At 38.5% G+C, this 16,692-nt stretch overlaps 1 protein-coding gene across 1 annotated transcript in view; it reads left to right on the plus strand.

Annotated features, from left to right (window-relative positions):
* The first annotated feature begins 2,186 nt into the window (after positions 1-2,186).
* The window catches only part of LOC129768255 (ubiquitin-protein ligase E3B-like), a 28,150-nt gene continuing 13,644 nt past the window's right edge, over positions 2,187-16,692 (plus strand). The window contains exons 1-3 of the mRNA XM_055769765.1: positions 2,187-2,956; positions 3,029-4,347; positions 16,504-16,675. Of these exons, the coding sequence (XP_055625740.1) occupies positions 2,784-2,956; positions 3,029-4,347; positions 16,504-16,675 (1,664 nt within the window). The 5' untranslated portion in view covers positions 2,187-2,783. The remainder of the gene's footprint in view (positions 2,957-3,028; positions 4,348-16,503; positions 16,676-16,692) is intronic.

Below are 16,692 nucleotides of genomic sequence, written 5' to 3' on the forward strand. Positions count from 1 at the left end.
TCTAAATTGGAACCATTCCATAAAACAAGGCGCTTTTCAGGGCCATTAAACCTTCCAAAAAAGAGTTTAGGAAATACAGTTCAATGCTTTCTAAAACAATATCCAAAATAATAATAAAACACAAATTGATTTTTTCATAATTTGTTTGCTAGGATATGATGAGTATGTGAATTTGGCAGTTGTTCTGAGCTTATTGATTTTCACCAATTCTTAAATTGCTTCTAGATTGAAAGTACAGTAATTTACACTTATCTCGACATTTAGCTAATTGGACGGACCTGTAATGCGACATATTTAATTGGACATTTTTGTAAACATAGAGTTCGGGGTCCAAATTATGACCCCACATTGAAAGTAGACACTGTACCACTGTCATCGCAAATGTTCAATTATAGGTTAAAATTACCTCCAATCCGATACTGAGCGGTGGTAATGCGACGTGCCATTGAATGTAATTTACTGTAAAATATGTCACAAGCTGGATGGGAAGAAATTTTCCAACTGTGAAAGCTGTGGCGAGTGGCAAATGCAATCGCTAAACAGAAAGGTTTAGCCGAACAAGATGGGGATATCGAGTGATAACAAAACAATAAACTTTTAGATTGAAGATAATTTTGTGATCCTGAAAAGGACCCTTTTTAGCCTGCATGTGAATCCAACGAGCGAACAAATCGTAATGAATGTATATTTTTGCCATCGCTTCCTTTTAACGCTCATTCGTTCGTCTCGTTGTATTCGCCCCTCTGGCTGAGTCTGCCGATTTGTCTCTATCCTGTGAGTGTGTACCGCTAGAGTATAAAACACGCGGACCCCAAAAAAATATCTTATTTTCTTTCAAACCGTAAACCCGTGTGGTTGTACGGCATCGGCATCGTGGACGTAACAAAGGAGGACAAGTTAAGGGAAAGGCAAAGTCTCACTCGAACCGTGCAGGTTTCCAGTTCCTTGTTGGTCGCATTCACTGATTGCTCCGCAAGGGTAAATAGGCCGAACGGATTGGCGCCGGAGCACCAGTATACCTAACAGCGATTATAGAGTTTCGGCCGTCGGAGTGCTCGAGTTGGCTTGCATAACTGCTCACGACAATCAGAAAACCCGCATCAAGAACAGAGCAGCTTCGGTTCGGCGCTCATCAAGGCAACAATTAGTTTCAGTGAGTGGCAAAGTGTTTCTCCGGCACGTCGCATTAAATGTAATTTACTGAACAACATGTCACAAGCTGGATGGGAAGAAATTTTCCAACTGTGAAAGCTGTGGCGAGTGGCAAACGCAATAGCTAAACAGGAAGGTTTAACCGAACAAGATGGGAATATCGAGTGATAACAAAAACACAACACCAAAGGTTCTTTTCAGAACCATCAACATATTCATAAAGAGAAAACAGTAAACTAATCCATTTTTCAGGTAGATAGGTAGGTTTTCACGTAGGAGAAGAAAATAAAACAATATATTTAAAATACATATTTAACAAAAGCTGTCTCCTTTGTATAGTCCTACGTCACTCCGGTTATGTCCCCGACATTACCCACCCGTCTTTTTTTTATTAACCCCAATGCTCGAGCATATCACAAATCGACAATAAATAGTTTTGTTTAGAGAAGGCTGAATTGAGTGATTATTGAAACTGAATGAAGTTGGAGAAAAAATATTTCTTGAAGTTGTTTCATTCAATTATATCTTTTCTTACTTTAAATGAATACAAATAACGCTTTAAAATACACAATAGCTAAATTACAGAGACACGCACAGTTTGTGACACTGTGCGCGAGTTCAGGTTTGTTAAGACTTTATTTCATTGTCTAATAATTTTCTAATGATTTTTTTCATACAGTCAACGTTGGTAGACCGCAGCCTAACATTTGAACAATAAGTCGCCCGTGATGCCCAAAAGTTTGGCCACCTCTGCGCTAAACGATGCCGAACGACGAATAACGAAGCTAGAGAGAATCGCAAAGTCGTAGTGTATATATTTTCTGAGAAATGAACGAATTATTGATTTCTCGGTCTGACAGACCAATGCGCGAGTATAGAAGTGTTAAGTAGATACTCTTTCAGGTATCTTTCAGTGTTGTGTGAATTTATCCGATACTCCAACAACATGCATCGATGTTCAAAATTATTCCAATAAGAAAATAGATGTCCTTCTCAGATTCCATCTCCCACTGACAGTTCAGTCCAGCAGTCGAAAACAAAAAAGGCGAATCAGCTGCGAGAAACAAGTGAAACTGATTAACAGCGGAAGAAAAACCATTTTTATCTCGTTTTATCGTATCTAACCGTGCAAAATAAACGTGAAACCGTGAGTTAACCTGGCAACGAACACTTCTGGCCTGATTTCGCGTGCAATTTTAACTCGAGTGTGAATTTTCGTTCGTCTTTTGTTTGGGTGCGACAAAGTGGAAACTGCTGTTCGCGTAGCCATGGCCGCAGTTGGATTCTAGGCGCAGCATTCGCTGTTGCGCTTCTAGTGTTCTTGTTGTTTTTCTTCCTTGTTTACCTTATATCTTCGGTTGACAGTCGACGGTAATGTTTTGCTGCCTGTGTGGGGGTGGTAGCTAAAATCAAAACAAACATTGCGGCTCCCTGTTGGACCGACCGTAGACAAGGTGGTTCGTCATGTTGCTACTAATTAAGCCACAATCACCGTCGACGCGAACGATTTGAGGAAAGGTCGCTCGATTTATTCACCTCAATTAGCTTTGATTGAGTGAACGGAAGTGCAACGGACTGTTTTTGCGAGTCAATCTGCTTTCGTTGTGTAATAAAAATCGCACTCTGCGAAAATGTTTGGACGAGCGGAAACCAAGAAGGACAGCTTTTTGGAACAGACAAAGGCAGCGCGGGAGGAACGCGCAAATGAGCGCGCGATGGAAGAGAAGAGGGACAAATCGGTTGTGCTTCTGCAGAAACACATTCGAGGCTGGCTGGCGAGGACGAAATTTCGAAGATTGATTTTGTAGGGCTTCCTAATACACGTTCTAATATTATTTGGGGATATTTTTACTAAACACTTTGTTTCGTTTTTTAGAGAAGAATTTGATACGCTGTTGCCACCAGTCACAAACCCGACGAAAGATATCGAATTGAAACCTGCACTTCAGATATATCCCGCTGCGTCTCATTTCCTGCTGCAATGGAAATTCAATGCTCCGATGGATGCGCCCAACCAGGACCGTCTGGAACGGCTGTGCCGTTATTTGATTGCCAGTTTGGAATCGGATTCGCCTAAAACGAGCTATATTGGAGTGGCCCTCAATAAGGACTATAGCATTGCTTGGATTCGACACATCAAAAAGCTGCTCTTCCACTGTTGTATAGCCGTAGAACGGCTCCGACCGGAAGCACATAGCGATAGCATATCACTGGCCTTACTGTTGCACACATTGGTCGCATTCACCTCGACCAACAGCTGGGTCCTGTTGAGGAATAAATCGCTGGCTGGACTCAAACCAGGAATGCTGCAGCTGTGCAGCAACATTATGGGCGACTTGGTGCAGAAGGGATTCTATTTGAATTTGAGAAATGTTCTCGTGAAGGGAACCTGTCGCACCGTCGTCACACTGAAACCTATTTCAATCACGGCGATTATGACGCTGGCCGTGAGGCCATTGGTATCCAGCAATTTCAGCGAGAATCTGCTGTCTCAGTTTCTGGTGCAGATTCTCTCGGTGCCGGGAATTACCTTCCAATTGGAGCAATTCTCCCAAGAGTGTCTTAACAGTCTGCATTCCCATCATATCCTCGAGAAGACTTTGGATTTCCTCAGCATGGGAGCTTCCGTAGAATATGTGGTAAATACTCTCCAAAATAGTCACATACTGTCGCTTCTTGCCAACATTGTTCACCTATACTATCTGGAATCGCCGGAGATTGCAGCGAGGCTGGCATATCCAACTTTCACCTTCGTTGTGACCCAACTCCTCAACGGTATACTAACGAGTGCCGGTCAATCCGGTGGGACGTTCTCCCAGTGGCACGAACTTCTCGGCTGGTTTACGCCAGGCCAGGAGCGGCTGCAGAACGAAAATCTGCCGCTGATCAAAAAGCAGATTCACCTCCTGTGGAACCATCGCATAGTGAAGCTGTTGTTGTGTGAAAATCTGAAAGAACTTGCCGTTGGATACGAAACGATTGAGTACACAATTCCGAGCGTCAACAGCACCGGCAATCTGTTGAAGCGGGCGTTGACGTTCGAGCGGAGTTCCATGAAAGGTCAAGGCGAGAAGAGGAGCAACAAGGTGTACAGGAAGATTGGTTCCGGTGAGGTGTCGCGGGTGGCGCTCACCTGTGCCATGTATCACGCGGCATTGAATGCGCTGTCCCAGTTGAGGTTGGACATTCTCTCGGGTGAGTTTTTCTTTGTTTTTTTTGTTGTTGATTTATTCCTATTCGCGAACATTAAGCTATAAGTATCCGCTTAATTAGAGCCCAATATATATTAATTGTGCGTAGCAAAAAGCAATTCAGAAGATTGAATGGAGACACTCCAACACGGTTTGAGCATAGAAATACATATAACAGTCGTAAATAAGCCATCGTAGTGAAATAGTGAAACAGTGAAACTATCAAATGTTCTGAAATTCACGTGGAACCAAAAGTTTTCTCTCATCGAAAAGTGAAATTCCGCACAGTTAAAAATCCAGGCGGAATTATCAACCACGCATCAGTATGGACCTATCATCAGTAATTGAACCTATTTCTTCTACATCATTCTGCAAGTGTGGCAAGTCCAACCATCTCTGGAATTCTGTTCAGAAAATCATCTGGGCGGAAACAACAGATTATGTGGATAAGACTACCAATATAGGATAAAACTATGCCATAATATTTCTGCATATTTATGCTGTTCGGAAAGTGAGCCAGGAAGATGAGACAAATATAATTAAAAATATTGTTAGTTTTTTACCATGAAGGTGTATTTGTAACTCAATTTTATTGAAGTCAAGTGAAAAGAAGGCTCTATTGTATTCAAAACACAAATAAATTTAGCGAAACACTAACATTTTGACTAATGAAACACTATTCAATAACCAACAATATGAATGAACTTAAATGATCGAAATTTGAGACAAAACGGTACATTCGTCCATGTCTTTTTGTTTCACATTTGCTACCAGTAGCTGCCCAATCAAGTATGCCTTAGTCAGGAAATGAAAATCTAATTGACAGCGGATAGCAGAAAAATAGAATTTACTATTAGTAGTTTTTGTTTCATTCAGACGCTTTTTTAAATAAAGAATTAGAATTTCGAACATTGCTCCACGTAGAACATTTCGATGGCGATGAGCTGAATATTTGACGTAGAACTACGTCTTTCAGGAAGGGTGCCAAATCAGAAAACAGGTTTTCATGAAATAAAGTTAACGTTAATAATTATTTTCACTGTGGACGAATTGTCATGATTTGTATATAGAATTTGCTTTGCATATTCTCTAAGATTTGTTTGATACCACAACACTTTCGACATGCACAGTATCCTTATTAGATTCGAACAACACCAGCCAGCTTCACAAATTCAGATCAACCATGTCGGGAACAACAATGGAAGAATTCTGGCCCTCTGCTTCGTTAGTAGTGCTGACTCAACTCCAGTTATTTCAGCAGCTGCTGCTCCCCAGTTACTACCGTTCCTCACCATCCCGCTCTGCAGCTTGTTTTGGAAAACCGTGCTTCAAATCAATTCCGCAAAACCGCAACTGCAGTGTACTACGACTTCAAAAAAGCTGACTATAACGCCATTTCTAACGTCCTGTCTACTATCGACTGGGAAGATGCTTTAGATTGTGACGATGTAGATACTGCAGTTCAAATGTTCTCCATTATCGTGAACTATGCTATTGAGAGACATGTACCGAAGCGAACTACTTCAGAGCATTCGCATACTCCATGGCAGACTAGGGAACTAAGTCAAATGAAAACAGCAAAGAGAGCGGCATTACGTCGATTTGCCAAGCACCACATTGTGCCACTTAGGAAATATTATGTGCGACTAAACAATGGATACAAGCGAATAACTCAATCGTGTTATCGTAGTTACATGCCTAACAGCTGAAACTGAAATCAAATCCTAAGTCTTTTTGGAAGTTCGTAAACGAGCAAAGGAAAGAGTCCGGTCTACCTTCTACAATGGAGTACAATGGGCGCTGAATTTCTGACACACAAACGATATGTGGACTTTTTGCTGATAAATTTGGAAGCGTGTTTTCGGAGGAGTCAATAACACCCGAGCAAATTGAATCTGCTGCTGGAAACGTTCCTTTTCTAGGCCAATCTTGCTCCCATATCGAGGTTGACGAGCCAATGGTACAATCTGCTATGAACAAACTCATTGCGTTAGTCTTGCTCCGTTAGTCCTGATGGAGTTCCGTCTATTCTATTGAACAAATGCGCCGCTAATCTGATGATTCCTCTTTGTCGCATTTTCCGCTTATCGTTAATTAGTGTGAAAATTTCCAACTTCCTGAAAGTCGGCGTTTTTGATTCCTGTACATAAAAAGGGTGCCAAGACTCAAGTCGATAGCTACCGAGGAATTTCGGCCCTAAGCTCGGTCGCCAAACTGTTTGAGCTCATAGTCTTGGAACCGATCTTCAGTTTCTGACAGCATTATATTGTAGAAGACCAATATGGATTTATGCCTAAGAGATCTACTGTAACCAATCTGTTGACTTTCACGGCTCATATAACGGAAGGTTTCAATAACCTTCAGCAGCGTTTGACAGCATTAATCACGAAATTGCGATTTCTACAATGGAGAATTTGAGGTTTGGCAGCAGAGTAATCAGTTGGCTGCGGTCATATCTAATCGATCGCCAACTAGCAGTAAGAATTGGTGATCATTTCTTACGCAAATTCGACGCGCCATCTGGGATTCCTCAAGGCAGCCACCTGGGGCCGTTGATTTTCCTCTTGTACTTCAATGACGTCAATTTTAAGCTGAACCTTCCGCGCTTGTCATTCGCCGACGATGTGAAAATTTATAATCAACTCGACTGCCGATGCCTGCCTACTTCAGCAACAGTTGGATAGTTTTGCCGAATAGTGTATTGCTAATTGCATGAAAGTGAACCCAAGTAAATGTGCCATTATCACCTATTCAAAAAAAAAAAGGAACCGATCTTGTTCGAATATAAAATCGTGGACACTTCCATCGAGAGAATCAGCTGTTCTAGGGGAACTTCTAGACAGAAAACTATCGTTCCAGCAGCATATTTCACATATTGTTGGCAAAGCTTCCAGATGTGTGGACTTTTTGTTTCGAATCGGTGAAGTTTTCAATGACATATATTGCTTGAAGTCTTTGTACTGCTCGCTGGTACGTTCGACTCTTGAGTACGGCTGTCAAGTTTGGAGTCTTTACTACCAAAACGGTGTCGACAGAATTGAAGCTGTACAGCGCAGGTTTGTGCGCTTTTCTCTTCGACGCTTGCCGTGGAGGGATCCTTTTCGGCAACGCAGCTATGATAGTAGATGCCTTCTAATCACCTTAGCTGTTCGCCACAATGTCGCCCGTGCTATGCTAGTGTCTGATGTCCTGACGTCGAAAACAGAGTGTCCGGCATTGCTCCGTTCATTCCAACTACAGGTACCTCCAAGAAGTCTGCGGTACCGAAATTTTCTACGTATACCGGTTTGCCGAAAATTTAACTAGGCCTACCGATGGCTCGCCTTCGTCTTATCCACATCGAAGGAAACGATCGCATTCGTGAGTTCCGAACAAATGAAGCGTTCAAGTTTTCTTCAAAACGTGCGGTCCTTAATGTGTTAAGGAACGTCGCATGTACATTTGTAGCAGTGGTAGTCTACCTTAAAGACAACAAAAGTTTTGTTGGATTTACTTTTTCGGATTATTCGAGAAAAGCGCCTTTTTGGGGTTATACCAAGCCCCGGGCAAGGGGATATGATCCGCGAGTCAAGATGTGCTACAAATTTAGCTGTCATTGCCAAACCTATCAAATTACTCGGCGAACTCAAGGCAAATCTATGGAACAAGGTGCGCCCATTCGCTAACTAAAAAAAGAATTGTTTTTTGAAAAAAAAATTTATGTGAAATGTAATGATCATGATGATCTCAAGGGTCTGAATGATAATATAAAACGTAGAACCCTAGGTTGATCACTTGAAATGTAGTATTATATTATAATGTAAACCAACTTAAGAAATTGAAAGAATTTAAGTGAAATAAAATTTAAAGAAGGTAGTTTTGAAATCTTATAAATAGTATGTAGATTTTTAAGTTATTCGATTACTTAAAACACGTAGTCCTGACGCTTACTTAGCCATTTGGTTGTATATTTCCAAATATTTTACAACACAATAATCACAAAAACTCACCATTATAATATAAAATCAGCATCAAACACAATTTCAGTTTCATATTATTTCACAATTTTCGAGGAAACGTATTACTCTATTACATAGAATACATATTGAATACAGAAAAGTAAATTTTCATTCATTATTTTTGTTCTAGAAGTGTGTTAATTTCGTCCTTAATTTCGTTTTCAAAATGGCGCAAATCATTATGGTGCCTTCAACGCAAAGACAATAAATGAAACGCTTGCAGCGTAAAACGTAATGAATATAATGAATATAGCAATGAGTATTTCATAAAGTATCAGTATATTCCACAAATTGTGCTCAATCGTCTTAATTTACTTTTGTGTATTTTTTAAATGGCTGCAGAAAACCACTTCACGTTTTGACCCACCTGGTAGTATGTTAAGTGCCTTGTTTTACACCAGCTTGAGAGTTTGGCAGTTCTCGCGAGTGACAGTAGTCGCAAATTGCATTTGCGACCCGGACATGTTTGACGCTGTCAAATCCTATGTGCTAGTATACGGATGCCCTCAGGCTGGGTTATACAATGGCAGCTCTCTTAGGCAAGGCGCAAATTGAGACGCATATAGCGCGAGTAACTTGGCGCGATATAGCGCCTGTTTTTGTGGCTAATGAAAACAGATAGAAGGGCGCAAATTGGGCAGATGACGCGAGATGGTGGAGCGCTCGTGAGACACGACTCGCGCGACGCTGTGGCTGAACCACAGTTTCTCGTGCTGGTCATGCCGGTTGTGGTAGTTGTGTTGGTGAACAATCATATAGCGCCGTGGGTTTGACACTGTATGGCTGTACTGGTCGGGTGATTGTGTTAGTAAATAAATATATCGCGCAACTCTGTGTTAATCAGTCATTGTATGCGAGTGGCATGTTATTTACACCAAACTGCGACTCAATATGCGCTCCACCACGCTACGTTTGTGGCACGTATGAGTCGTGTTGGTAGTCTCGCGTTCGCTTACGAGCGCTATACGCTTCTCAATTTGCGCCTAGCCTTAAAGCTGTAAATTTATTATTTTTTTAACAATCATATGACAATTTATAGAATGAAACTTACATTTCAGTCTCCTTATTTCTGAGCAGGGATGTGTAAAAAATCACATTCAACGATTAATGAATAAGTATATCCCTCTAGTTTGTTTTAGGATGTTTTTAAATCACCCCCAGCAGGCGATGCTCTTTTATTCTTCATATGTACACAGAGAGAATACATGGAACGGTGCGCTACCAAGATCTCAAAAAAGCAATATGAAAGCGGAATCCTCACTGTTTGCACTCTCGAAGCATTACTTCTACTACTCAAGTTTTATCGTGAGTGCAAGCCACAAACGGTTAATCCCATTCCATAGAGCGGATGATGAGTTCTTTCTTCTTTCTTTCTTTGTTTTTAAGAGGCTTTAAACTTTGAAGTTCATTCGCCTCTAAGGTGAGTTCTTGATCGTAAAGTGTACAAGATACGATCAACTGAAATCTTACGACACTCATCGAGGGATTTTTAATTCTCTATTGCACTGACCGCAGTGAGTGGCTGACTCAGTCTCGTGTCGATTTTATTTTGCTGTCGTCTCCCGCCCGATAAACAGCAGACGGGTAATGGATGCAATTGATTAATTTTATTACCAGCAGATTTGGGCGAATCTCATCCCGCCCAAAATCGTTTTTTAGATTCCAATAATTCTGAACATTCACATTTCTCTCCAAATAATTTTTCCAATAGTAATTCAATTAGTGACTCCACGAAACACCTTTCGAATTCGATTGAATTTCAGACCCTTTTTTATTTTGTAGATAAAACGGATCACATATTTGATTAATTCAATTCTGTGTGGTTACGTTCTTCGTTGCGAATAAATGTAATGAATTAGTATGGACGTATGTTATTCATATATCGTAGACTTCCGACATATGTGGCAGTAGATTTATCGAACGACTAATGTTTTTTTATATCCCTTCAAACTTGTTGTATCTCTCAAGTGTACATACTGCTTTGACCGCAGATTTGCATGGTTGAATCTGGTGATTTAAGGTGTTCAGTTGTCATATTGTCGAATGAATACTGTTGGATCAATAGGTATCGCAGCAAATAATTATCAACATCCTACCTTATCATCAAACGGCATGCGAAGAATTTCAGTGAACTGACGGCATTGGAATATATGCTTTGTGAGAACCACACAATTATTATCAGAGCAGATAAACGTCCGACTGGAAGTCATGAACATCAATTCAATGTGCCCAAGATAAATTTATCATTTGAAGGTCATTAACCTTTCTAAAGATGATCAGATGGAATATATTCCAATGTCGTCTGGAATAACCTGTCGAACACCTGTGGATAGTCTATCTGCATACAAATTATGTAGAGTTCCACAATCCAAAAATTTTTTAAGAGCAAATATTTACGTGCTTACACAAAAAAAAACACATGTTGACATATTTGCGCTAATTTATGTTTTTTGATTAATTCAAGGTAATCAAGGTCTTTTCTAGCCACCAGTTTACTCGGGCCCGAAAAAAGAGGTCTGCGTTTGGGCTGGCGGAAAAATATATCTCGCAAGACCACGTGTTCGATGTCGTAATAGCCTTGGCCAATAACGCTTTTACATTAACTCATAAAATTAGTGATTTGAGGGGGATTATTGTTTGTAGTATCTTGTAGATTAATTTAAACACCATCTGAGAAATCCTCTGTGAAACATTAAACATTAAAGTCGTCCTATCTGCTGTAGCGCATTTTTTATTTTACCCAGTTTCATCGAAGTAAACGCGCTCGGAAAGGAAAATTGAATGCCCGGACGAGAGAGCGAGAATCGTAAAGCGTACGTCATAGAGACACTCATTCCCATGGAGCAAATTCTTGTTAGGAGTTGTAAACAAAACGAGGAAGGAGAGTAGGGTAAATGATCTTGGTTTGTCCAATTTGGGGTGTTTTTACGCAACTAGTAAATGCAAATCGATTTTTCTTCATGAAAATCACACATAATCGATACGAGTTTGGTTTTGTTGAAAAGCCCCAAGGATCTAGTTGCTATAAGGTGTTGAAATTATTCAAATTTTTATGTTTTTTAACGATTTTCCTTAAAGAAGAATTATGATCATGGTTTGACCACCTCTGATCATGGTTTGCCCAAAAAAATGATCATGGTTTGTCCGGTTTTAAAAATCTCCATTTTTGAATGAAAACATTCGAATTCACAATTAGATGTTGCATTTATCATTGCTTGAGTTTACTGTCATCATATTGATTCATTCATAATTTAGGCTTTCTTCAGAATATTGCCTTTTCTTGGGCATTTTAGAAGTGTTCACCTCAACACAACACAACATCAACACAGAAAAACCATACTTCTGCTATGCGCGAAGCACACCATAAACAAACATAAACAAACTGCAGCGCGCCAAGCGGTTGCCATAGAAATCATGTGGACAAAACAACATTATTGAATTGGACAACTCATGATCAGAATTGAGTTCATCAAAATGCGTTAATTTAATGGTTTAGCTATGTAAATCCGATACAAATGGTGAGCAAGCATGATGTTTACAATATTTATAAGTGTTGTAATCCAGAAAAGGTCTGAATACGTGCCAAATAATCATCTGGAGATCGATTAAAAGTTAGCTCGAATGAGGGGCGCATTGACACAAATAGAAGGTGTATTTTATAATCCTTTAAAACATGTGATTTCGTAAAAATATACTATCAAACTACTATAAATCATGTAAAAGGCAATTTCATGTATATGTTTCGAAACATTCGAAGGCCTTATTTGACACAGGAGCGCTGAATTAGAGCATTCAAAAAAGTGGGCAAACCATGATCATATTTTCGACTGGACAAACCAAGATTATTTACCCTAACTCAATTATTCGAACTAGTTTCAGTCTAGCAATGCTTTGGTCAACTCAGAGCTACCAAGAGAAAATCATTTGGTTATGATGGGTGAGGATTAATAGTTAGTCGCAGTTTGCACAGATTGCGATTTGTGCAGTTTGCGATTAATCGTAAATCACATCATGCTCCCTTGTTTTCCATCCTTGTTTCTGAGCAAATCCAAACAATTTAATTCAAATACAAATTCAATCTGCTACTGATGAAAATTACAAACGTGTTCAAAATTCAATCTGTTGGCATTTTTTCTTTATATATATATATATATATATATATATATATATATATATATATATATATATATATATATATATATATATATATATATATATATACATATATATATATATATATATATAATATATATATATATATATATATATATATATATATATATATATATATATATATATATATATATATATATATATATATATATATATATATATATATATATATATATATATATATATATAAAGAAAAAATGCCAACAGATTGAATTTTGAACACGTTTGTAATTTTCATCAGTAGCAGATTGAATTTGTATTTGAATTAAATTTTTGGATTTGCTCAGAAACAAGGATGGAAAACAATTTTTTTAATATAAAATTTCAGTATTTCTACCAAAAATCTACATTACAATATCAGATCATTTTCAGACACAATTCTCGAGCAAGATTTTTCATCCATTTGGAAATAACATCCATTATTCTCCGTAACATAGAATGAATAGAATACATAAACAAATGTTTGATACAGAAAATATGATAGAATGAAGACAGTCCTAAATCGGACAATTCCTTTCTCGAGTTTTGCTCTTATCAACACATTCGGCGATCCATTTTTATTCTTATAGATAGAAGACGATATAGGAGTGCGTTTTATCACATTAAAATCCATTTCCACTTTCGAACGAAGATCAATTTCGTTACCACTAGCATCAAATGGACTGACAACGCTTGTCAATATGTAATTGTAGAATACATGCGAATTGATTTTTTCGAATTTTCCCATTTTCCTTCAAAGTTTTCCGAAAATTTACAATTGTCACGTTTGATTGAAATATATGCATTATTTTTAAAGGACCCCCTCTCCTTTCTAGAAGAGGAAGGGGTGGAGTCATCATAGAAACATTTCTCGTATCCAAAAACCCTTACATCCCAAATTTGGAAGTTTGTGTTTCATTTGTATGGCAGGGGGTAGGTGTGTCGAACAGGGTTACCATATCTACAGAATAATCTGTATTTCTACAGATTTTTTCGACTTTTTGAATCCAAGAATCTGTAGATACAGATTAAGGATTTTCTGGGTTTCATACAGAATATACAGATTTTTGAAAATAACGTTCCAATAACAGTTGAGACTTGATGTTAATAATATTTTTCATATAGCCTTCGAATCTGTTTGAATGAGAATAATCTGTTTTCAATATTTACAATGTAGGACCTCACATTGTGATGCTAACGCCTGCGTTTTTGATAAGCGTTATAATAAACAAATAACACTGTTTATCTGTTTCTTAATAACATATAACTTATTTATTTAAAATGACAAATTATATCGAGTTCTATACAGTTCTACTATTGTCTGTTCTCTTATTATACTACATGTTAATTAATAACAACTATTACATTTTTGTTTCTAACTGAAATATATTATGACGAAGGTATTAACGTCACGCAATTTCATCAAGCATGTCCTGGTAACTGAATAAACTTCCATAACACCTCAATTTTACTCAGTTACATAAGTTTTAAGGAGCCGAATTCTTAACTATATTTGTATAACTATATATGAACAATTTCCTAATTCTATGGTTAGTAAGGTAGAAAACCGATTACTCGCGGTTGACTCGAGTTTAGAAGGGTGACATTTTTTTTTGCAGGACAAGGATGGGATATAAAGAGATTATAAAATCAATCACGCGCAAAGGAAGAAAGGGAGGGTATAAGGATATAGGGACAATCACACACAAGATCGATATCTTTAAGGAAAACATATATTAGGGTTGGGGAAAATTTTATCCATTATTTTCTCGATAGCATGGCTTTAGTGATCAATACATCAATTTCAGGTATTTTTTTTACAATTTCAGGTATAGGCTCGTTGTAAAGGTGACATTTCACACTAAAAATAAATTCTTTTGCTGATTTTTGTTTGTTCCATTCAGTTGTGAGTTACAGGGTGTTAACAATAGAGGTCAACAAAGAGAAAATTCGGTTGTTCAGTCCCTGAAAACGAATGAGACATTGCATAAGAAGTTCCACCCCTCTACTTCTTGCGATTCTCCAGCGAGCTAGCATAGCAGTCTAGCAGCAAGGATCACATGAGTATTTTCCAACCGAAAGCAGAAACCAATTAGAACCTAATAAGAACCAAGAGTGAAAGGAGAAGCAGAACATCACCAGCAGGAGTAAAATCAACAACAACAAGAAGTTGAGCAGCAGCCGCAGCAGAGCGAGGGAGATTTGGGAGAAAAATCGTGAACGTTAGCAGAACGTTTTGCTTCCACGAGAAGAACGGAGTGAGAGTTGAAGGATCCGGTCAAGAAGTCGAATAAACGTGGTTTATACTTGATTCTTGTGTTTTTTCTACCGTTTATAAGTAGTGATTAAACAAAACCTTTCAAAGAGAATTCCTGTGAGAGTTTCCGCTGTGGACTTTCGGTTTAAGCGTCCAGAGGCATATTTCCACCGGTGAAACGTGCATCATCCGACCAGAGCCTCCGCTCTCGAGACTATCGAATGCAACACGGTAATTTTACACTTTTGCTTTTATAAATGCGAAAATGCAAGCCAGGCCGCTGGAATTGCGATTGGTGTGTATGGTGCCGATACTGCAACAGTAAAATATGTGCAACTTAATTTATTTTTCAAATTGTTTTTTCTATTTTTTTTTTATTTTTTTTAGCGCAATATACTAAATTAAGTTCTCTACTGTCAACAAATGAACCGTTTGAAGCTAGCGATTGACCAGAAACGTTCAAAACTGACTAACAGATAAGGTTTTGTGTTCCATCAGGACAACGGAAGGCCACAGACTTCCGAGAGCTTGATTGGGATGTTTTTATGCATCCAACATATGTCCGGACCCGCCAACAAGCAATTACCATTCTTTCCACGCATTGCAATATTTCCAGAGTGATAAAAAATTATGATGAAAAGAAAATTGTAAAAATCTATTGCTAGAGTTGCTATGGACCAAGACCTCTATGATAGAGACATTATGAAGCTACTATTAGAATGACAACAAGTTTTGCAACAAAACTGTTCATATTTGACCCAAATCAGACAATCCGAAGCATATTAAAAATAATTTTGAATTTCACCCAAAAATAACGGATTACTTTTTCCCCAACCTAATATTTGGGACATGTTATCAGGGTCTAACCGACCCAATACACCGGCAATCCAACACACCGGCGCATTGGGTTGTCTTCCTCGGCTCCAAAGAGAGTTTCCTAAATTTGATCCGGCGACCAGATACATCTCGCACGACCAAACAACGTGCTCGATGTCGTGATAACCTTAACACCTCGATGAAGTATTTTATTTTTACTACAGTGTATATGCTTACTGGCTTTACGTGGATACCATCAACATCGCCTAATCAATGTATCTGCCAATCAACAATACTAATGCTTCAAAATTCGACTTACAAATTTAATACAGATTTTTTTGAGAAAACACTAAGATAAAAAGATTTTTTCAGACCAAAAACACAGATTTTATTATGGCAACCCTGGTTTCGAACTACCATAGAAACGTTAATCGAACCCTAAAACCACTATATGCTTAGTTAGACTCCATTTGTTTTATTAATTCTCGAGTTGTTCGGCAATCTTCCTCCCCCCCCCCCCCTTTTTAGATAGGGGAAAGGAGTGTGAAACCATCATAAAAACATTTATTGTTCTCCAAAACCTCGACATGCCTAATTTCGTATCATTTGCTTGATTGATTCTCGAGTTATGCAGAAATTTGTGTTTCATTTGTATGGCAGCTCCCCCTTACAGAGGGGGAGCTGCCATACAAATACCATAGAATCATTTATTGCACCATAAAACCTCCACATGTCTAATTTCGTTTTATTTCCTTGTTTAATTCTCGAGTAATGCAGAAATTTGCTATTTTAAAAGTGAGCCTCATGAATTGGGCAGTAGAATAAGTATTTTGAGAACAACGTTTCATGTATTGACTGTATAGATTTTGAATGCATTAAATAAAAAAAAATCGCTATCATATTTAAACAAACGCTTATTGATGTTATTTTTCCCTAGGGCTATGTTACAACGATACCGTACTCCACGACCTCTGGCTACTGCTGGGCTCACTAGGTCCGAGCTGTGGACTCAAGGGCTTCATCGAACTGCTGCAAGTCAATCAAACGAACTACGAACCCCCACTGTTGCTACTGTCGCTGTTTTGTGACTGTATGACCCACTATGTCACGTAAGTTGTTACCATGA

Source organism: Toxorhynchites rutilus, chromosome 2, assembly GCF_029784135.1.
Source record: "Toxorhynchites rutilus septentrionalis strain SRP chromosome 2, ASM2978413v1, whole genome shotgun sequence".
Classification (NCBI taxonomy): domain Eukaryota; kingdom Metazoa; phylum Arthropoda; class Insecta; order Diptera; family Culicidae; genus Toxorhynchites; species Toxorhynchites rutilus.